This window comes from Botrytis cinerea, chromosome 3, assembly GCF_000143535.2.
Source record: "Botrytis cinerea B05.10 chromosome 3, complete sequence".
Classification (NCBI taxonomy): Eukaryota; Fungi; Ascomycota; class Leotiomycetes; order Helotiales; family Sclerotiniaceae; genus Botrytis; species Botrytis cinerea.
Window position 1 is genome coordinate 2292946 of NC_037312.1, and position 22699 is coordinate 2315644.

Sequence of the window (22699 nt, forward strand, 5' to 3'; positions counted from 1 at the left end):
AATGAACTAACCCACTGGTTGGTAGGTACGTACTAGGTAGGCATTTGATTCAAATTGCTACGGCGGGGTAGGTTTGATAGATGTATATATATGCATGGATGTATGATAGATGTTATACAGATGAGGAGTAAGTAGTAATTTATTTATAAAATCTATCTATCTACCTCTCCCCTCTTCAACAATAAATCATCCTGCCAAGCCAGCGAGCGAAAAAGACAATCAAAAATCACATGCAAAAAATCACATCTGTGCTACCTTTTGTATTACCTGGAGGCTATCTACCTACCTATATATGTATGTATGTATATATGTATGTAAGTGTATAACTTATATCTAAAATTAAAATAAAACCAAAACCAAAAGAAAGATCGATCGATCGATACTAATAGCTAGGTAGGTAGGTAGGTAGGGAGGTAGGTAGATATATACAAAACAATAGATCGAAGTGAACTTATATATATATATATATATATATATATACACACTGCACATACAAACAAACATACAAACAAACTACAAGTATGGCTAAATATCCCATCATATCATATCTAAGAAACGCACGCATTGTTTATTTCGTTATTAGCTCTGCTCCATCGATATCGATTCCCCTCCCCTCCCCTCCTAGTCATTCGTTCGTTCGTTCGTTCATTCGTTTGCGCATTATTGCAGAGAGAGTATTTTACATCTATTCCCATGTCATCATCTACTATGTACTCTGCTTACTTACTTACTTACTTACTAGTCAGTCAATGAGTTAGTTAGTTATTCAGTTAGTAAGTACAGTTCCATCCATGATATAAGTTATATATATATATCGGTATAGAATGGAGAGACGAAAGCGAAATCGATAGTTACCTATGTAATATACATACATACATACATACAGATAGTATTAGTAAGCTAGCTAGGCAGGCGTATGTTGAAACTACCCGGTAAGTAGGTAGAATACGGTATCCGGTAGGTATACTTTCTCTTCAAATCGAATCAGCGTACGCAGATTATGCAGCGAACTTATCATCTTGTATGGTAGGTATGATGATGATGACTTACTCCAGGGATTCCGTTCGCCGTTGATAGTTCGTCGGCTGGGTTGGTTGGCTGTCTGGATGTCATCTATGTCATCTGTTAGTGCGGAAATATATATATATATATTGGTAGATGTCAGAATGAGTCACTTGGTGTTTACTCATTGCATACGATGGGTGGTTGTACATTTTGTAGTCGGTCATGTTTGTGAGTGGAGTTGGTAGACGAGATGGGTGTGGTGATTGGATGGATGGGATGGATGGGAGGATGATATAGATTTGAGAGTGGGTGAGGGTTGGTTCGTTGCTTGAGAATAGATTGGAGAGAATGGATGATGTGCTCGCTATGCATGTTGAGATTTATCAGGGAGAGGTAAGGAAGGGATGGAGGAAATGGAATATTGATATTGGTTGGTTTTCCGAGAGGTATTGCCCGATTGAGAGTGACAGTTTGAGGAATGTTTGACGAACAAAAATTGCTTCTAAAGGGGGTCGGTCGGATTGGATGTGTATGCATGTAGATAGATTAGAGAATCCAAATACAAATTTCATTTTAGATATTCAGTTGTCACAAATGCAAAGTCCAATAGGCTAAAGAAGAGATCTATGTGACCTGTAATGTATTCTCGAATAATTCTTCTTCTTTGAGGTGATATATGTGTACAGATTTCGGAGGTTGGCCATGATATCTTGCAATTCTATCATGTTGCATCGTCTGATGAGTAGGTGTTATTTTGTGCTGCACCATTGAATCAAGAATTTGATATCAACACAGATTGAATAATATGTGAGCATCCTGAGGAACCGGGCAATACCGATACCCCGTCAGTTGTATCATATGCCCTGTTGTATTTCTTCAAGGCTGTTCCAATGGCTGTAGGCTTTGAGATCAAGGATCGATTGGTTATCGAGGTGCAGAATCGTGGCACTAGGATTTATCAACTTTTAATCTTTTAATCTTTTAATGGTTTGGGCTGGAGCTTGAGCTTGAGAGTGGAGTACCGGTATCAGAGCTGATGAGTTGGTGAGATGTCGATGATGTGAAATGTTCAGCTGGAGACAAATCGCCATTTCTGCACAAGCACTGTATTGGGTTTGAAATAGGGGAAGTCTTTCTCGAACCAGTGTGAAGAGGCAAGAAATACTTGGGACTTGCGGTCGGGAGGTTCTCACCGGTACGTACAATATGGCTGGCGATGCAAGTCAGGTCAGACCAAGATATGCTATTGCCATGTCACAAAAGTCCAAGAATAAAGCTCTTACCCAGGGGCTTGGTTGTCCATGACTATACCTAGCGCGTTTGACATGGGAGCTGGGGTGATTTGAGGTAATGGTGGAATGTAAAGTCTCACTGTGACTGTGACTGTGACTGTGCCTGTCGTCAAGGTCCCGACTCCTCGTGGATTTGGCGTCGGTCGAGTCATAGCAAGTCTCATTTTCCTTTTAGATATGGAGTGAAAGAAAAAGAAGGAAGAACAATGTGACATGACGAAGTTTGATTTGATTTGTTCCTTTTTTCGACGGTGGTGGTACAGATATTGTCAGATGTATTTTATCATTACTTGGAAGATTGTGTATTGATGGGGGCAAGCCCCCAAACCCCCATAGCTCGCTGCGCTCGAAATGTTGAAGATATAAAAGTGTTTCCTCTTCACATATTCCTTCATATTTAGTCTGCCCCCACGGCAGTGGCCCCCGGAGGGCCAGCGGAGCGTCATTCAATCAAACAGATTTGTTATCGAATCGTTCAAACCATAGATACAAATCAGAGCCAGCCAGCCAATCGACGTGCATGTCCATATTTCCACTTCACATTGTCTTCCCGTGCTTCTTTCACATCCCTTGGAACTTTCATTGTAGTGGCCGGTACAATCATAAACTATGTCTTCCATCTATGCCATTTTATACTCTATTGGGAAAGATATAAGAATATCCCCAAGGATTCAAAGAAACCAAGCCAACAAACGAATCCCTTCCCTCGTCCCTAGTAGATATTCTGCTGGCTAGACTGGCGGACTTGCACTCATATTCACCGGTGTGCTGTAACTGTAACAAACCAGCTAACTCGACTGTACAAACAAGCCGTAGCAACGCTCTAGGGGGGAAAGCATCGTTGATTTTACACGTCCCTGGGAAACAACTGTATAAATGTGTCTGTATTTTCATTGTTCACGGTAGTTCTTCTCACATAGTAATTGTGTTGGCCTTAGATCCAAGGCAGCGACACACACATTCACATCCACCTTTCCCTGTGCCCCGGCCTGAATTGGGAGGAAGAAAAAAAAAACCTTAAGCATTTCCAAACTAGCCGAGCCACCATCGAAGATATCAGGATTTCCGAATTTCTCTCGAAACAATTTTTCTACCACCACCAACAATTTCAAGACAACTTGAAAATACCTCCCAAATCCAAAAATACTATCCCAGCAGCACATCTTCTATTCTGTAGAAGAACGACTGCGGCAGGAATAGTCTCCTCGATATCTTTTCCACAAAGTATCGACCTTAGACCAGAATTGTACAGTTATAGTTCTTCGAAAACTGTAACGAATACAAATTCTCCCATCCATTCACCCATACGAAAAGAGAGGGCGAATCTCCAGATATTCGCACTTTTTTTTGAGAGCGATTAATTTCTGCCCACTCAGGAAGAAACATAACCACAAATCCTCTCTCCACTCATCCTTTCTATCGAGTTAATTTGAAAAGATTCTCTTTCTTGTTAATAGACTTCGATTCTAATTCAATCTCGACCATCTGCGAAGGCACACTGCCCGTCACCCACTCCTATCGCGATAACGTCATACAAATTAATTACAATCCCTTCTTACGAAAAGATACACGAGGTCACCTTCGACAAACAGTTCACCCTATGACTTCCGTTCCCCAACAATCTCAAAACCAAAGCCAGGCCTCAAACACCACCAGCGCGTCGCAGTCGACCCAGTCGTACGCTTCTACCGCAAAGAAGGCAGTCTCGTCGCCACCTATCGCGACGAGCTCCTCGACTCCATCACCCGCCGTGGCTGTCGGAGGTTCTGCGCCGGTACAGCAACATGGAAAATCATCCTCTATCTCACCGGTAAACGGTAGAGCTTCGATTCCTCCTGCTGTACCGGCAGTTTCTGCACCTGCTATCGCCCATAGCAACGCTGCAGTCAACGGTGGTTCGACTGACCACAGCCGTAAGAGTTCGGTTACAATTAGCGCAAACGGTCCTGCAGGTTATGTTCCCAATGGAGGTCCAGTCGGTGGCTCAAGAGGTGGCATTCGATTTGGAGCATTAATGGATTCTCCTGCCGCTTCCCACAGCATCCCACAAATCTCTCAGCCCGCCTCGGAACCAATCCCAATCCCAGGAAACAACCCAAGAGTAGTTTCGCCAGCAACCTCGCCATCTCCCATCCCTCAACCAACTGCAAGTGGTGGAAGACCTCCATCTGGAATCTCTCAACAAGGAAACATGACTTTTGGTAGTTTAGGCAACGATGGTGATGTAAGTACTATTCCCCACACATTCATCGCAGATTTACTGACTTGCTTTCTCTGCAGCGTCATATGCGACAAGCAGCCTCCCAAGGACCTTTGGCACCTAACAGTCAGGCAGGCGGTCACCTCCGTCGTGAATCTTCGCATTCGGCACAAAGTGACAACAATCAAGGCCCAGGAGCTGGACGTGGTGGTTATCAACAAGGTGGTGGTCGTGGACGTGGTGGATTCAACCAACAATACACAAGCCATGCTGGTTTCCCTCCACAAAACCCACCACAATTCAGAAACAACCAAAATGCCGGACGTGGTGGCATGCCTCCTTTCCAAAACCAAGGTCGCCCACCATATCAAAACTCCCCACACCAAGCCGCTCGAAGCCCAGCCCTTTCGAACTCAATTCCCGGTACTCCTAACATGAACCAGGCGTTGCCCATGCAAAGCCCACAACAATTTAACGCTCATGCTTACTATCAGCCATCTCACATGGGAGCTCCTCAAGTACAACAAGGCTATCAATACCCGGTAAACCAATGCCCTTCTTACTCCAGCGATTCTTTTTCTTGTCCAACGTTCAATCGTGGTGGTGGTAGAGGCAAGAAGTGGTTTGATAAGTCTTCAGCCCAAAATCACCGAAAGCCTTCAACAGAACTTTTTGGTCACAGCTTTACTACCTACCATGAACAGGCTTTTCCCCCTGGAAGTAACGGTCAAAGTATTGCCAGAAATAGAAAAGGATCCATGCAGTCTGAGCATCAGGAGAATGGCTTTCCTGTTTCCAACCAACAGTTGAATTTGCCCTCATCTCCAGCCAAGGATTCAGTTATCCCGAAGACACCTGCAGATCTAAATTCTACGGACCTAAGCCTCCCCCCTCTCCCTTCTGCTACCCCCTATTTCAACGTTTCTCCTGATGTTTCAAATATTGATTTTTCGCCAGCTTCTGGCAACTTTGACAAATTTCTAACAGGTACACAGACTCATCCCTATGGTCCTTACCCCGGTATGCCTCTAATGGGTGGCCCTCCAACTTTCCAGTACCCTCAAGCTGGTTATATGCACCCTGGTCCACCCCAATCACCCCAACCAGGCTACAATCAACCATATATCGCTGGTCAGTATACACAACAGGCACCACAACCTATGTCCCGCAATTCGTCCCAAATGTCTGAACATCGACCAGCATCGAGTATGGGCCAAAACCAAGTTCCTATGATCACACCCTCTACTTCGCATACACCTCAGCCAAAGCCTGTTGCTCAAAACACCTTCTCTAGACCAACCCGCAAGAGTGCTGCTATTGTCATTAAGAGACCCGATGGCGATGTCTTGAACGTTGATGCAATCAAGGCACCTGCTTCTCCAGCTCCTAGCAACAGGACTAGAACACCACCTGTCATTGCTTCTTCCACACCAACACCTCCACCAAAGTCTGCTACTCCTCAACATACTCGCACTGATAGCTTAGCTACCAAGTCTGCTGAAGAGATTCGCCAAGAGATGCAAGAAAAGGTCAAGAAAATGGCAGCAGGCGGTGACAAGGTCGACGAGGCCAAGAATGAGGAGGCCGCTAAGGCCGCCGAAGCTGCTGCCGCCGCTGAAGCCAAGTTGAAGGAGGAAGAAAAGGCAAAGGAAGAAGCAAAGGCCGCCGAAGAGGCCAAGGCTAAGGAAGAAGCAGACGCGAAAGCTGCTGCTGAGAAGGCCCAGAAGGAAGCAGATGACGAGTTGGAACGACAAATTGCCGAGATGGAGGCAGCTGAAGCTGAACGAGAGAAGAAAGAAGCTGAACTTCTCGCTAAGCGTAACGCTGAGAAAGCAAGACTTGCCGCCGAGAAGGCCGAAGCCGACAAGGCCAATGCAGCAGAAAATGACCGCAAACTCAAGGAGCAGGAGCGCGAGATGGAACGCCTCGAAGATGAAAAGGAGAAGAAGAGAGCAGAGGCCGAAGCCAAGGCTAAAGGTGGCGATGTCAAGAAGGATGAGGAGACCCCAGACACTCTCGCTACAAAGCTCTCAAAGGCTACCCTCGAAACCGACAGCGGTGCATCAACTCCTACTTCTGATGACTCCATGGGCCCACCTCCCAAGTCACTTGCTGCCGAGAAGCGAGGCAAGCCTGCTGCGCTTAACCTTGCACCCCTTAACACTAAGCCTGTTGAGCCACCTCAACCTAGTGCAGCTCTCCAGTCGCTCAAATCTGCTCGTTTCTTGGCTGTCCTCGACTCCTCTATCTATCCAGCCAACATCAACTCGCCAAACCCTGCTTTGAACTCTGCCGCCAATGCCAAGGGCAAGACCTTCAAATACGACAAAGAATTCTTGCTCCAATTCCAAAAGGTATTCACCGAGAAGCCATCCATGGAATTTGAGTCACAAATCAAGGCTCTCATCGGGGATGACCCAAGCTCTGCCAGACCTGGTGGATCGCAGAGAACACCTGGTGGTATGGGTCCTCGAGGATCAAACCGTGGTGGCGGAAATGCTGTTGGTCAATTCACCATGGGTCAATTTGGTGCTCAAGGTGGAAAGACTCTTCCGCCTGGTACTACAAGCGAGATGCGTTTTGCTATGTCTCAAGGCAATATGGCAAGACCAGCCCTCAACAACCCTCTAGCTTCATTCCAGCGTCCTGGCGGAGCTTTCCCCGGTGGCTCTATGCAACGAACCAACTCTACCAACTCCATGCCACACTCTCCACGTCAAGCAAGCAGATCCACCCGTGGTGGTAGCAAGCGTGAAGGCGGCTACCAAGGCAGTAATGCCAAGCAAGAGGCTCAAGCCGCAGCAAAGATGCCTCTTACCAGCGGTATGGAAATCAAGCCCATTCAAATTTCTTCTACTGGTTGGAAGCCACGCAGTGTCGGCCAAACTCAATCAGCTACTGGTGCTGCTGGGCCTACACCTGGTGCCACTCCAGGCGCTGGCCACATGGATCCCGACATGGTTCAAAGAAAGGTCAAGGCAGCTTTGAACAAGATGACTCCTGAGAAGTTCGACAAGATTGCCGACCAAATCTTAGTTATTGCTGCACAGTCTAGAGACGAGGCAGATGGACGCACATTGAGACAAGTCATCCAACTTACTTTCGAGAAAGCCACCGACGAAGCTCACTGGGCTTCTATGTATGCCAAGTTCTGCAAGCGCATGTTGGAGACCATGAGCCCTGATATCAAGGACGAGAGCATCTTAGACAAGAACAAAAACATCGTCTCTGGTGGTAACCTTTTCCGAAAGTACTTGCTCAATAGATGTCAAGAAGAATTCGAGAGAGGTTGGAAGATTGACTTGCCAGAGAAGCCTGAGGGTGAACGCGAGGATGCTAAGACTGAAGAAGCTGTGATGCTCTCAGACGAGTATTACATTGCAGCTGCTGCCAAGAGACGTGGTCTTGGTCTTGTTCAATTCATTGGTGAGTTGTACAAGCTTAGTATGCTTACAGAGCGTATTATGCATGAGTGTGTTAAGAAACTCGTGGACTACAATGGCCTTCCTGATGAAGCCGAGATTGAGTCTTTGACTAAACTCCTCAAGACCATTGGTCTTAACCTCGACAGCACTGAGAAGGGTAGACCATTGATGGATGTTTACTTTGCTCGTATCAATGCCATGATAGAGCAACCTGAGTTGCCAAGTCGTCTCAAGTTCATGCTCATGGATATTGTTGATCTTCGTAAGAAGGGATGGGCTTCAAAGGAAGCAAACAAGGGACCTCAGACACTTGATGAAGTCAGAGCAGCTGTAAGAATTTTCTCACAAACTTTGATAAGTGACAATATACTAATTAGTTATAGGCCGAGGCTGCTGCTGCTGCAAAGGCTGCCGAGAACTCTAGGAGCCAAAGAGGTGGTGGTGGAGGACGCATGCCAATGGGTCGTGGTGACGGAAGAAACTTCTCCGGTGGATATGGTAACCAACCTCCTCCTGATTACCAGAAGAACACTGTTGGTATGGATGACCTTCGTCGTCTTACAAACAAGGGTGGTGCAAGCCGAAACACCAACGCACAGATGTCCTTTGGACCATCATCTATGTTTTCTTCAAGAAGCAACAGTGGTCGAAAGATGGGACCAGGAGGTTCCTTGGGCAGAACAGGTGAAGATTCTGGAGCTTCTTCAAGAACAGGCACACCCCCACAAGACAAGGATAGGAAATCAGCTACTTCCGCAAATGCGTTCAGGTTCGTACATTATATTCTTGACAATCCATTGACGCACAACTAACTTTTTCATAGTCTTCTAGCAGGATTAGGATCTGGCGAGACCGAAAATCCAGCATCTCCTCCTTCTACTCATACTTCTCCAGTATTGTCGAAGTCCACAGCAGCTTCTGACAAGAAGGAGGGGGATGCTTGATCGTTGAGCATTAACAAAAGTGTTTAATAAAACGGATCATTCTAATTTCTGTGCATAGGCGGCGGGCTAATCTTGCATTTACGGCGGGGCCTATTTTCAAAGGGCGTCTTAAAAGTTCCTCATTCTGTTCACTGTGATACCTCAGATTTCACACATTAGACTAAATTCCGTTATCATCAGATCTTGTTTTCGGTCATCTTTCTAATGCATTATGCGGTATTTGGTGCGTGGGACAAAATGGGATGCTTTCTATCTGCAAATTTCTTTGGCTGGCGGGGGTTGGATTTGGACGGCGATATGGTTGGTAGCCGATCACGACCTCTAAAAGCTTTTTATTCTTCTGTCCATATTTTTTTTTCGTCTTTACGTGGCTCTAATGATCGATGACCTGGTGTGCTTCAATGCATCCATACGATGGTCTACGAATATTACGCTCCCGCTTTTGCGTTTTTGTTTTTTTGCATTGGCGCCATTACGACTTGATACCCTAATGTCATCTCCACCAAGTAAGGCATGGGGCTTCAAGGTCGTTGCATAATGATGATGAGGTTTTTCTTTGATAGCCTGGCTGGCTGGTGACGGTTGGTCTTGAGTGAATCACAGAGCAAAAGAACATGGAGAAAGCTTGTCTTGTTCTGGGGCCGGAGGATATATCTATTGTGAAAGCTATGGATTCGTGTCAAGGGGGTATTGGAGGTCCCTGCTTGTGGGGAGGAACGCAGGGTGGATGCTCGGAAAACCTTGTTGTACAATTATAATCTCTTTTTTTCTGTCGTTGGTTTTTATACCTTTCTTCTCTTTTTCATCACGCCAGCCAGCTTCAGTGAGTAAGAACAAATGAAAATGATAAAATTTATTCATGGTCCTTGACGTCAAATGTGATTTGGTGTGACTTGAATGTGATTGATTGTTTGAACCTTCGAGCTGTAACTGTAAATCATCTTCTTCATGTGGTTCTGGACTTTCCCTCCTAAATGACATGTATGAGACCTACTCGAGATTATATCATGCATATCATGCATCTAATCATTTCTCCTCGTCCATCTACTTTTCTCATTGACTTTTCTCGCTGCGCATTATAGAAGTCAAAGGCACACACTGACTCCATCCATCCATCCATCCATCCAAGAAACAAACAAACAAACGACTCAAGCTCAACATAAAATAAGCAAAATAAGCAAAATCCAATTCATTTATTTTCAAATTCTAACATCTTCATCTTCACCTTCACCTTCATCTCCTACTACTTCTGCTACTTCTTCCCCACAAATCAAATTTTGATTTCATCTCTTCACCCTTTCATCAATCTATCCATCCATCCATAGATCCCCTCAATCCATCCCCCCACTCCCTTCTTCCAACTCCCTAAATACAAGTCGAACCATACCAAACCAACCCGAACCATACCATACCATACCTATAAAAAAAACACCAAATCAATCCACTCCACTCCACTCACTCCATACACCAAACCACACCAAACCACGCTTGCCAGCCATCCAACCAACTAACCAACCAACCAGATAGATTCACGCCCTTCCGTACCACGCCAACCAACTACCTACCTAGGTAGGTAGATATGTAGATAGGTAACCTAAGCAAGACAATGCCAGATAAAATAGTTGAAAATACAAATTTCGGAAAGGCGAAAGAGAAGCGAGACGGATTTTCGCTTTTCGCTTTACTTGATATTTTCTCCCCATTATGCGAGGGCGAAGAGGGAAAGAAGGAAAGAGGAGAAAGAAAAAGAACGCCGTGAAGAAATTTTGAACTGCAAGGATCTTTGCTACTTGGTTTATGCAAACTGATGCAGAGTGTATGTGTATCACCTCTCCTCACTCATCATCTCTCCATCTTTCTCTGTGTCTGCCGATCTCTTGTAATCGTACATATCCATGCAGCCATTTGCTGTTTCGAACCACATCATCTCATATCGAAGCATTATTGGCTTCATTTCCCACCACTCTAATATCCGTAACACTTCTCTGACGCTCTGTTCTTACGCCCTCACTTCCACTATCTTCTTCGTGTCTTGGAACCCTTTGTACTCTCTCCATTTCTCTTCCCCCCATTTCTCTTCCCCCCATCTCTCTTCCCCCCATTTCCCTCCCTCCCATTCCTATCCCCATCTCCATCTCATCCTCACTATCCTCGTCCAGCACAATGCGTCTAAGCACCCTCTTCTCAAATAGTTCAATAACAAACCTCCTCATCGGCAATCTAAAATGATGATATTCCAACAGTACCATAACCTTCTTGAAAAGTCCCACCTGTTTAAATGCATCCCCTTGGTTCTCCTTAATTTGTATCAGCTCCCCAATTGCCTTTTTATGCAATATCATATTTCCTAGGTTTTCTACCAGTTCCAGGATACGTTGATTTATATCCCGATCGTCTACTCTCGCTTTGTCGATTTCGATTTTTTCTTCGTCTGTGATTACTATGTCGGAGATGGTTTTATGTTCCCAAGGTTGGTAGGAGAAGAACTTGTTCAGGTTTTGAGGGATGCAGAGACCGAGTGAGATGCCTAGAGAGCTGGTGTTTGAATCCCATCCATGTTCGGAGAGAATTTCAAGTCCATGTCGACTACGCGAAATAAGTCCTAAAACAAAAAATGCGGTACCGCGTAGACTCATGATTTGATGTTCTTCTGCAATCTTGACGATTTGTTCAACCACATCTGACTCTTCTAGGAAAGGTGCGCCTAGCTCCATGGATCCTACGTTTCCGACTGCCCAAAGACATCCTTTAATTTTGAGAATGAGTTCCGGATCATCGGCTAGCATACCATATTCACGGATAGTGCAAGCGAATTCTTCAAAATGTCCTTTATCTTGAAGAAGTTTGCAGCCTTCTTTGGTACGGGTAAGTTCTCTGTAGAAGTGAGGAGGAACTTGCGCATCATTTTCGCCCTCGAGATCAAAGCTATCTTCGTCCATACTCATCCTATTTGAAGATTCTTCAGGCATTTCTACAAAGGATTTTGCCAAGCTTGCCTCGATAACTCCGACATAACTATCATTTCGTCCGAGGAACCAATCGTCCATTTCATTACTGATATAATCCAGTCCGTCCAAATAATGATATCCAATTGACGTGGAAAGAAAACGTAGTAGTAAAGGAGCACCGATTTCTCCCAAGTGGTCTAAAGCTGGACGACACTCCACAATGAATTCGAGGTAGCTCTTCCTGTTGCAAGCTTCTTCGAGAATCTTGATAGCAGTTGCGCAGACTTCAACCTCTGGATCGTAAAGTTGCGTGACTAAAAGCTCGATTGCCCATTTATAGTCGGTGGTCCCTGTGGCTCGACTTGAATATTTGCGTAAGACGTTCGTCGCATGTATACGAATCTCCTTGGATCCTGCAGTGAGAGCCTTAGACAGGAGGACTCTCGGGTGTCCCGGTAAATTATAGTCAAAGTTTGATAACAGTAGCCTAATCAAGTCGGGGCGTTGCTTCAAATCGATTATGTGATACATCATATTGATCATTCGCCAACGATCGAGCATTTGCAACCCTTTTGGATCGCCAGTCAAAGTTCCAAGCATAGCAAAATAACCACATGCAAGAGTTTCTGAAAGCCTTTCCTTTGAGAATGTTGGTTGGGAAGCGGTGAGGCCGCTCGTCTGCTGGGTGTTAGTATACGAGACAATCATAATAATCAGGGAGATATTGTTACCGGGTCACATTGAGCAAGACATTCTGCAATTTGTCTGAGTAGCTTGTTATCTGCCAAGTATTTAACTCCTTCAACGGTTTGAAGGAGAGTGTGCATAAGCGCACAGCCGACCTTGATATATTTTTGATTTATCCTTGTGTTTCTAACTTCAGAAAACTTGTACTTAAATGGCCGATAGAAACTCATTATTCTTTTGATGAACTTTGAGGCTTTCACGGCTTCATCTAGCCGCTTGCCGTTTAACAACGGGCCCTCGATAATTCGCAAGATAATATCCCACTTCCACTTAATAGGATTTGTGCTAGCCAAAACTTGAGATTCAACCAATAGCTGTCTAAATGTCGTCTCGTCAAACGAGACATTAGGATTACTTTTAGGTTGGTCTCCCAAGCTTGACAAGTTATCGTGACTGTTATTTATCGAAAGGGTTGTCGAGATGGATGGGGCTGATCTATACAACGTCCGACTCACACTACTAATCTGATATACCGTGCTAGTGGCTACAAGTCGTCCATCGCTCCCGAACTGAGATGCAGCAGCGAATAACCCGGGAAGCAACTGAAGTTCGGCACTCCAGCTTGATGGTAATAGTTGACTCGCAAGCTTCAAGGTTTCTCCAATAAGCAGAGTAGTTTTTCGCTTCAACATCGCATTGTCGGTGTCTGAGGTCACCTGTAACAACCCTTCAACCATGCCAGCATTTATCAGCACTGCCAGTAGAAGCGCTGTGTAATGATCGACGAAACTTTTGTCACCAGACTCATCATCAGTCGTTGACTGCGCCGATGGCTTTGACGGTGCTGTTTTGAGGTTTGCAACTCTTCCATATGTAGTGAGACGCCTGCCAGCGAGGAAGGAGGTTGCCCAAAAAGGAGACTTGATGCGCAAGATTCCATAAAGCATATCTATGACAGTCTCGCGTACAATGGGATTGGGAAGGATTAAGCATGATATCAGTGATTTGATAGCTCTGAAGTCGTACATAGACAATGTCATAAGTCCAGGCCATGAGTTCATAGCATATGAAATAGCCTTCGAGTTCTGCTTTAGAATTTCTTCTTTCACAAAAAGTGAGTCGGTGAAAGAAGTAAAGAGGATTTCTAGCTCATAACCCGATCGCAAATACTGGCGTCTAAGAGGAGAATCGAGCAAGAACAAAAACGCTGCTGTTAAACTCTCGGAAGCGTCGTAAGTACCATCGCCTAGAGCATCGGCAAGAGGTCTGAGACCGCCAGAGGCAACGACAAGGCCTGGATCGCGAACCATGATCTCCGCAAGTGTCTCTATGCAGATAGGTTTGAGTCGATCCTCCTCATGGTCTGCGACTGAAGCTATAGTTCTTACCACAGCCCTAGAGACCTCTTTGATACCGTCTTTTACATCTAGGAATGCTCGGATAAACTTCAAGGCCTGCTCTCTTTCCACGTCAGAAGTTCCCTTCTTAATGAGTGATCTAAGAACTCTTTAGCATTAGACATGAATGTTTACCGAATCCAGTACTTACACGACAACAAGATTATCAGTGTTTAGGCTGCGAATCTTTTGTAAAGAGCTGACATCCGAAATCGCATATCTTGTCATGCGGTATCCTGCAGCTACAACCTCTCGGCTCCCACTCAGGAGCATAACTTGCATTCTCAGGCCAAATACTGACCAGACCAGATCATACTTTAAGGTAGGATGTCGCTTGAAGAGTTCAACCAGATCGTTTGCATGACCAACGTAGTAATCCGGAGTGAGACCTTCTGCCTCTAGAGCTTGTAATATTTCAGCTAAGACATATGTTGGCGACTCTGTAGGCTCATCTGCCGCTTCTGAGCCCCCCATACTCTTAGAAGCACTTGGAGGTGATCTCACACCATTACTTTGGAAGAGAGCATCCATCCGACTGCGCGGCGGAGTGGTGGGTGGTTTAGGCTTTTGCATTTCCGTAATTTTCAATCTCAAATCTCTGATCTTCTGGTTGGATATATTCAACTCCGCTTCCACCCGCTGCCTTTGCTCTTTCGTCTGCTTCGCTTTCTTCGTATTCAGCGCCTCTAACATGTTCTCACTGCCTTCCTTTATTTTCATCTCCCTACTCAGCATTTCGCGTAAATTCGACAATATCTTCACCGGCGTCGTACTATCGTCTTCGTCCAATCGCTCCAAGTTTACCATGGAAACATTTGTATCAAGAGCCGAAGCTTGCCGTGGCATTTGGCTGCGCATTGTCGAACTGAAGCTTCCTGGGGCGGGAGATGGCACGAGAGAGGAACCACGAGGCGCAAATGCGGCTGTCGAGCTTGAGGCCATTCGCGAGCCATTTTGACCTGGTGGTTGCAAACCCCCAGGTTGATCTAGGCTCGTCCTTCCGGCATATTGTTGTGCGTAGGTGTTTTTCTGGGCAGTCGTCACAGACGAACCCAGAATGCTCGATGGTCCAACCATCTGCCCATTCGAGAGGTCGGGGTCAACGTTCTTCGTGCCAGGGTGACATAGGTGGTGCAGTTAAGGGACCGACACAAAAGTCATCCAGGTACCTATGCAAGAATGGGAGATACGATTTTAGTGCAATGGATCCTGATCCAGCTCAAAGCTATTCGTGGGCGATACAGTATATGCTTGTCGCGGTATGTGTGGAGGTTCCGCAGTCGATGTGTGCACCAAAGTCGTAGATCGTGAAGTCTGAAGTGTTGCTTGCTGTACTCGAGCTGTGCTAGAAAATGACTAAAGATTGTGGGGAAATAGAGGTATCAAACAGCACCTTTGGAAACTCTGAAATTCAAATGCGGGATTGTATTGCGACAAAAAGACGATAGAAGATTTAAAGCGTTTCATCAATCAATTCGTTCTTGTTCTTCAACGCTCCCATTCCCGCAGATAGATAGATGATTGGGGTATAAACCACAACACAGACCAACAAGACCAAGAGACCATGAAGACATCGCTAACAAATTACCTTTGGTGTTCATTTTATAGAGGCATGGTTCATGGACAGACAGACAGATACATTCATGATATTTCAAACTCTTCTGGATATTTGCATCTATTCTGTCTTCCTGTGTATTGTCCATATACGTTCCTACTCTACATGGATATGGTCCAGCTCTGGAACTGAAGATATCGAAATGTTGCTGCCCTCCAGAAATCGGACTTCTTTATCGATGAGCATTGCAGTAGCAGCTCTATATTAAGAACGGCAATAGGCTGATAAGAGAATGTCATGGTAACCCCGTTGTCTATCAGATCTTCAGTCCATCATGACAGTTCGTTCCAAGAAGAGAGACCGCCTTGTCGCTCTTTTACGAAGCTGTTTGATCTCTCCATCTGCACACCACGTCGAGAGGGCCCCCAGGATCTTCACAGTCTTCTTCCATCATTCAAGCGGCATCAGATTAGAACCATTCGTAGTTTCGTAGTGGGGTCCAATGAGACATGAGAATCATCGTACGAGAGAACAGACCTGTCAATCAGACCTGTGCTGTGCTTTTAGTAGGTAGGCATGGCGGACGACCCCGTTGGCTCCGTCCGGTCAGCCTTGCATTTCCATTCCTCAAGACTTCATGTAATGACAGAACAAAATAATGCGAAAAGAAATACCTATCAATTTCTATCAATACCGCTTTAAATTCTTCAAATCCCGAAATTTCAAATGCCATCCTTCCCAAGACCCGCAATGTGAAAAGACTTTTTCAGCCAAAAATCATGGTCGTTAGGTAAAAGTAAGACCAATTATCAAAGTTTCATTACAAGGCTACAAGTCGGCCTCGTGCGTTCGGCGCCTTCCGATGGATGTTGGAATCATCTTCTCGCATATGGAGCCAAGATACAACATCTCGTAGCTATCTTATTCGGTGGACTCCTGCAGGTAGCTTGAGCTTCTCCGTTCTCCTCGAAACAATACCTGACTTCATTGCCGCTAAGACTCTTTAGCGACTATACTCAGAATTCCATAAAGAGACCAAAGTCCCCTTGACTTCATTCATCTGCTATCCTCATTCTTGTTGTCACTCACATCATACTAATACCTACCAAGTCTTTCAGCTACGTTCTACAAGAATACTTACCAAAACATCTTCTACTGCATCTTCTTACTTTCTAGATATCAACCCAAATTTAAACATTTACAATGGCATCGATAGCTTCCGCAAGATATGGCAAGGACAACGTCCGCGTCTATAAAGTAGACAGAGATGAGCAGACTGGAACTCAAACTGTCACCGAAATGACCGTTTGTGTATTACTGGAGGGTGCAATCGACGTCTCGTATGTTGTGTCTTCGACTGAATACCCCTGAAATCGAGAACTAACCAATCTCTAGATATACCAAGGCCGACAACAGTGTTGTGGTTGCAACCGATTCCATGAAGAACACAGTCTACATCAAAGCCAAGGAACATTCAGTTACTCCTCCCGAGCTCTTTGCTAGTATTCTCGGAACTCACTTTATCGAGACCTACCCCCATCTCACCGCAGCCAGCATCAAAATCGTTACTCACAGATGGACACGAATGACTATCGATGGCAAACCCCACCCACATTCATTCTACAGAGACGGAAGCGAGACACGAAATGTCGATGCTGTTATCAAGAGAGGAAAGGGCATCGATATCCGTAGCGGAATTGTTGGACTCTTGGTTTTGAAGAGCACAGGTTCGCAATTCCACGGCTTTGTCCGAGACGAGTACACTACGCTCCCCGAGGTTTGGGACAGAATTTTGTCAACTGATGTTGATTGCGGCTGGTCATGGAAAACATTTGCCGGATTGGACGCCGTGAAAGAGGCCATCCCCAAATTTGACAAAGCATTTGATGATGCCAGAAATATCACCATGAAGACATTCGCTGAAGAGAACAGCCCATCTGTACAAAACACCATGTATAAGATGTGCGGTTCCATTTTGGAGGCCGTCCCAGAAGTCGAGACTGTGGATTACTCCTTGCCCAATAAGCATTATTTCGAAGTTGGTAAGTAAATTAGAGACACTCGATGTACGAGAAAGGTTCTAACATTTCTACAGATCTCAGCTGGCACAAGGGTCTTAAGAACACCGGAAAGGACGCAGAAGTTTATGCTCCTCAATCTGGACCAAACGGACTCATCAATGTCACCGTCACCAGAACTCCAGTCACACCAAAGCTATAGATCTGACTTATATCATGATTTTATGATAGCGTAATTCGCATGGCGCCACTCACCATTGCTTTATATTGGAAAGGCGTTTTGGTCTCTAGGGTATAGAGCGTTCGGCGCATTTTCAGGACCATGTATATAGATCATGGCAGATACCATTCAAGCATGGAATTCAACTCGATTTAATCTCACAACAAAGCAACAGTCTATCGGAATTCCATGAACAGTCAATATATCGTGATTTTCCCATATCCCACTACATGTCCAACCCCGTTCCCCAATAGCAGCCTCACTTGGATTTCTATACATCAGCCAACGTGCAAGACATGGCCCCATACAGATACGAAATGCAAGGCCCCTTCGCTTCTCCTTTTCCTTTTCTTCTGACAATGAAAATCTTTAAAATACGTCCAAAGTCCACCTCGGAACAAAATTGAAAGAGCTAAACCACCGGGATTGCTTCGCTTCTGACTTCATATTTTCTACCTCCCAAGGATTGAATAGGATTAATTTCACGGAGGATGTATTAGAGATTAGACATTAGTAGATGTTGGAGATTTTATTGCTTCTTTTCCCGTTCTGACCTGTGATTTTTTTTGGGGGGGGGGTTTCTGAATGAGTCTGATGGACATAATAAACCCTTGAATATTGATATTCAATTACAAGTTACTTGAGTACCTACCTACCCGCGCATGATTCTATTTCCATCCTTACTTCATACCCGATCGATATAAAATCATCATATTGCATAATACGCATACGCATACGCATACACATGCACATACACATATATTTATCATTCATACTACCTAGTATCCATAGTACAAATAAACATCTAACCCATCCCAACCTCCTCATTCTCCATTTCCATCATGACCATGACCATCATCGATCCAAGTATCCAAGCCCTCGATGTCTGAGTTCTCCCCCATCCATCCATCCATCCAATTTAAATTAACCACTTCATCTCATCTCATCTCATCCGTATCTCCCACCCTCTCCTCAGAGCTCTCTTCCCCAGTAACAAGAAAGAAAACGACATAAAAAGAAGAGAAACCGAAATCCACAAGCCCCCCAAACTCACGAAAAGAAAAAGGAAAGATAGATCAATTTGTCCCAGACATTTATAAATGATTACCTCTCCCCTTTCTCCTCTTCTTTGCTAGAATTACAACTCCATGTATGCATGTACATACACATACATTCTTTTTTTCGCGTCGGCGCTCGCTTATACAATTCTAAGCGCCATAAACTTGAATATCAATATTCAGAAGTAGATAAAAAAGCAAACAATGCATTTGTATTCGCTAATGTGGATATTTGTTGGTATCATATCAAAGAAGTTTTTTCACCCTCGGCGAACAAATTAAATAGACAAAACTCTCACTTCCCTTCCCAAAGACCTCTTCCAAAAAATAAGGAGGAAATTTTGGTATGCGGGAAAATGAAATAAAAAAGAAAAACATAATCGTCAACATTCATCATTATCTTACTTGTCCTGAAATCACGCTTTTACTACCCAAATCTAATTTGTATGTCAGTAAGCAATATTAGTGAAAAAAGGGAAAGGTAAAAAAAAAACTCACTTCCATCTTTCCCATATCCAATCGTTCTCTCTTGGCATTTGATTTCACACTCGATAAAACCATATCCAAATCATCCTGATCACCCATCGTAATCATGTCGCCATTAGGAACATCCTCATCGCGAACTTTAATCTTGAATCGATCACGCAGCCCAAATTTCTCCTTTATCTTGTCTTGGAAATCGCGGAATTCGATAGCCGAGCCTATCATAACATATCGTACATCCTCGGCGTGGACCTTCACACGAACTTTGCGAATATCAGGTTGACGAGAACCAGCTCGACCATTGCCACCATTAATTGAGGATGTTGTGCGGGATCTTGGAGGCGGACGACTAGAGACCATTTCAAACTCATCTTCGTCAAAAGAGCCTTCATCGTAGTCGCTTGCGTATTCACTCTCTTCTTCGATATATCTATTACGGGTGTTGCGTCTAGAGTTATTCGATCTCCGACCTGGGGAGCTATACATATCATAGAGATCGTCCGGGTAGTCATCTTCTTCTTCTTGCGTTGATTGCATTCGTCTTGGTGGTTGTCTTGAACGTGATTCGGATCTTTTATTGGAGTATTGCATTTGCGATGGTCCCCTTGGCTCTGATGCTGTTCTTTGAGTCCCACGTCTGGCGGGTCGCGCATCTGGAGGGCTTCTTGCATCATCACGTTCACGAATCTCATAACCTTCATTTGGACGTGCTCTTTCGATGTTGAGTTTAGCTGGCATGGGTTTAGGCCCGTTCCGAACAGAAGCCCCGCGACTCATGGGTGGAGGTCCAGAAATTTTCTCTGCCTCAGGAGGTGGCGTAGGTGGGAAAACATTTCGGTTCAGAGGTGGTTCTGATTGTTGTCTTTTGCTAGCCAAGCCTGGCTTTACAAGGTTCGCCGCTGCGTACGAAAGATTCTCCGTCGGACGGTCATCCTTGGGTTGGATTATACCAGCCTGAAACAATTAGTGTCACAGGTTCCGAGTATACGATTAGTAGTACTCACATTCTTAATCTCTGAACCGGCAAATCCGGTGAAAGCATTAGCACGGTCTGAAGCTGCAACTAGACGTGCTTTGCCTAGATAATCTTTTGTCTTCAAGTTCTTGACCTTCGCTTGATTGGGCCTGTAAACAACTCCTACAGGAATTGAGAAAACGGTATAACCCTATAAAAGTATTAGTGTTTTTCCAACATGAAACTTTGAATGACAATCATACCTCCGCTTCGTCGCGAATTGCCTCATCGATAACATTGTGATCCTCAACAACCTTCTCTTTCACCGCGAAGGAGAAATCCTGCAGTCCCGCTTCCTTCTGTTGTAGATAGATGTAGCACAACCCGCGATTAAATAACACTTCGCACGAATATAGTTTGAAAAGAAGACCAAGTTGAGCATAGTCGATCATATTGTTTCCCCTCAAGTATAGTAAGGTATCATTGAAGTTTGCCAAAGCCTCCTCGAAATCGCCAACCAAAAAATTCGAGACACCTTGTTGAAAATATGCTACGGCTAGGTATTGATCCAGGCGAACGGCTTTTTGATAACATTCGACCTAGAGTGAATTAGATGCTGCCAGTATAACTGAGTTCGTCACCAGGAATGGAAAATACTTACCGCTTTCTCATGCTCTCCCAAAGTTGCATGAATAACACCACAATTGAAGAGAATCTTTGAAGTATCTGCAATCCCATCAAACTCCTTCAACGCTTCATCAAATTCGTTATTATCGTAACGGCCAAGGGCAGAAACCCACGTCTCAATTTCCTGCGCAAGTAGTCAGTACCGAAGTGACCTTCTCTGATCCTCATCATTCTCCCTTCCACCCACTCACCTGTTTCAAAGACATGATGCCTTTTCTCCCTCAAAAATTATGTATTCGTGAAATATTCTTTCGAAGCTGGCTGGTCGCCTTCGTGAGCGACCAGCTATCAAGCGGTGTAAGGAAGTTCTATGTCGTGTTGCAATACTCGTATGTTGTGCGAAGCTATCTCGAATTGTCGGTATCTTTTTCTTCTTGCGTGCGTCCCTTCTCTCTGATGCAACTAGTGTGTATATTAAATATTCTCGGATCCGTCCAGCGATGGGAATGTTCTCTTGTCGAGCGATTATTGTTTGGTTGAGATTATGTTCTAAAGTATATAAATTCCAAAAGATGATGTACAAGCCCTTGTGCTTTTCGTAGGATTTGACTCTCGGGCTCCTCCCGTCGCTATTAATTAGTGTTGATTGCTGATCGTAAAGTAGTGGTGGGCTGGTGGGGAATGACAATTCGGCACCTCGAAGGAACGTGGAGACTTGATTTGATTTGATTTCGATATTTTCCGTTCTCGTGATGAAATGTAGAAAGACTGAAAGATTGAAAGATTGACAGCTTGGTGTTCAAATGTGAATACTCGAAAATAGAACCGAATGAAGATGCGGATAAAGTGGAAAGTTCAAAGACAAGAGAGTGTGGGCGTATGCACGAAGCAGAACGAATTGGGTTGGAAATGTAAGGTACGATGGCTGGCTAGCAGCGCTCTTGCAACGAACGGAGGAGGATGAGTGGATGTTAGAAGAAGTTCAATGTACGGGTAGCGCCCTAGAAGTTCTTTTTGGATATGGAAGATTGGAAATGGAGGGTTAGACGAGGAGACGAGTTTGGATTGCTTGGTAGGTGGGTTGATCAGTCTTAGTCTCTTGATGCAAGTTCGACAACTTCGATGGTGCAGTGATATTAAAATGTGGATTTAGAGGGGTTCCCTAGTCGAAAAATGCTCCCTGCTAACCCCGACAACGATCCACGGCAACTAATCGACGTATCGTGTCGAACGGGGCTACGACTAGTACGGAGGAGATGTGTAGGAAAGAAGTATTGACTACCTAAGTAGATCGAACATGGGAGTTTCATGCATGCAGCTGGTTATTATCCATATTATATACAGAGATTGAGGTTCAAATATAGCAGTGGCTCAAGGGGCGTTGATATGGAATCCATACATACGTACATACACACCTCTATTCATGTGTGGAACACAGGGCAGTACATGAATTTGGAAATAGATTCTTCCTGTTTTGCAAAAGTATTCTCGCCATGTCCATTGTATCCTTGCTCTGGTTTAGTCCTCGAGCAATGGGTTACGAATTCCAAACCATTTCTTGAATCCCCCTTGTCAATCGCTGCTTCAGCATCTACTCAAGTATCTATCTTACCATTCATTTATCGGACTACTTCGCAACAGTAGTAATCTCGCTTTGTCGTGCCCTCACGTTCCAGTGTTGCGATGTATTGCTGCAATGTATGTTTACTGGTACTATCTTATCTACTTCTTTCGAAAAGCCGCACTCGATGTTAGACATGAACTGAAAGTGTAAACCAAGATTGAGACGCTTTTCATACAAAAGCATCATGGTCAATCGCTCAAGCCACCAGCAGAATTGCTTTTGTTCTCCAGAATTATTAAAATGATTGGTAAATATGAAAAG

At 44.6% G+C, this 22699-nt stretch overlaps 6 protein-coding genes across 9 annotated transcripts; 2 read left to right on the forward strand and 4 right to left on the reverse strand.

The window, feature by feature from the left end:
* Positions 1-522: 522 nt before the first annotated feature.
* BCIN_03g06790 (hypothetical protein) lies at positions 523-1630 on the reverse strand. Of its 3 annotated transcripts, none has more exons than XM_024692094.1 (5): positions 1213-1630; positions 1051-1113; positions 877-972; positions 736-738; positions 523-685 (listed from the first exon to the last, which is right to left on the reverse strand). In XM_024692094.1, the coding sequence occupies exons 1-3, from the start codon at positions 1540-1542 to the stop codon at positions 901-903; spliced, it is 465 nt and encodes a 154-aa protein (XP_024547869.1). In that variant the 5' UTR covers positions 1543-1630; the 3' UTR covers positions 523-685; positions 736-738; positions 877-900. The 3 variants fall into 3 exon arrangements, with proteins under 3 accessions (XP_024547869.1, XP_024547868.1, XP_024547870.1); XM_024692095.1 differs by having other exon boundaries at positions 1198-1630; XM_024692096.1 differs by having other exon boundaries at positions 1176-1630.
* Positions 1631-1632: 2 nt separating this feature from the next.
* On the reverse strand, positions 1633-3134 carry BCIN_03g06800 (hypothetical protein). Its single transcript, XM_024692097.1, has 3 exons — positions 2289-3134; positions 2028-2215; positions 1633-1953 (listed from the first exon to the last, which is right to left on the reverse strand). The coding sequence occupies exons 1-3, from the start codon at positions 2510-2512 to the stop codon at positions 1778-1780; spliced, it is 588 nt and encodes a 195-aa protein (XP_024547871.1). The 5' UTR covers positions 2513-3134; the 3' UTR covers positions 1633-1777.
* Positions 3135-3335: 201 nt separating this feature from the next.
* BCIN_03g06810 (hypothetical protein) lies at positions 3336-9726 on the forward strand. Of its 2 annotated transcripts, XM_024692099.1 has the most exons (6): positions 3336-4521; positions 4578-5039; positions 5493-5628; positions 5698-8252; positions 8306-8691; positions 8746-9726. In XM_024692099.1, the coding sequence occupies exons 1-6, from the start codon at positions 3898-3900 to the stop codon at positions 8864-8866; spliced, it is 4284 nt and encodes a 1427-aa protein (XP_024547872.1). In that variant the 5' UTR covers positions 3336-3897; the 3' UTR covers positions 8867-9726. The 2 variants fall into 2 exon arrangements, with proteins under 2 accessions (XP_024547872.1, XP_024547873.1); XM_024692098.1 differs by having other exon boundaries at positions 5493-8252.
* Positions 9727-10049: 323 nt separating this feature from the next.
* On the reverse strand, positions 10050-15433 carry Bctsc11. Its single transcript, XM_024692100.1, has 3 exons — positions 14050-15433; positions 12546-13998; positions 10050-12492 (listed from the first exon to the last, which is right to left on the reverse strand). Exons 1-3 carry the CDS (start codon positions 14973-14975, stop codon positions 10795-10797), a joined length of 4077 nt encoding a protein of 1358 aa, XP_024547874.1. The 5' UTR covers positions 14976-15433; the 3' UTR covers positions 10050-10794.
* Positions 15434-16380: 947 nt separating this feature from the next.
* Positions 16381-18111, forward strand: BCIN_03g06830 (hypothetical protein). Its single transcript, XM_001555444.2, has 3 exons — positions 16381-16793; positions 16849-17495; positions 17549-18111. Exons 1-3 carry the CDS (start codon positions 16657-16659, stop codon positions 17671-17673), a joined length of 909 nt encoding a protein of 302 aa, XP_001555494.1. The 5' UTR covers positions 16381-16656; the 3' UTR covers positions 17674-18111.
* Positions 18112-18406: 295 nt separating this feature from the next.
* On the reverse strand, positions 18407-22145 carry BcnoxR. The gene is made up of 6 exons (XM_001555445.2): positions 21066-22145; positions 20849-20998; positions 20451-20786; positions 20237-20398; positions 19248-20186; positions 18407-19186 (listed from the first exon to the last, which is right to left on the reverse strand). Exons 1-6 carry the CDS (start codon positions 21078-21080, stop codon positions 19166-19168), a joined length of 1623 nt encoding a protein of 540 aa, XP_001555495.1. The 5' UTR covers positions 21081-22145; the 3' UTR covers positions 18407-19165.
* Between the last annotated feature and the right edge of the window lie 554 nt (positions 22146-22699).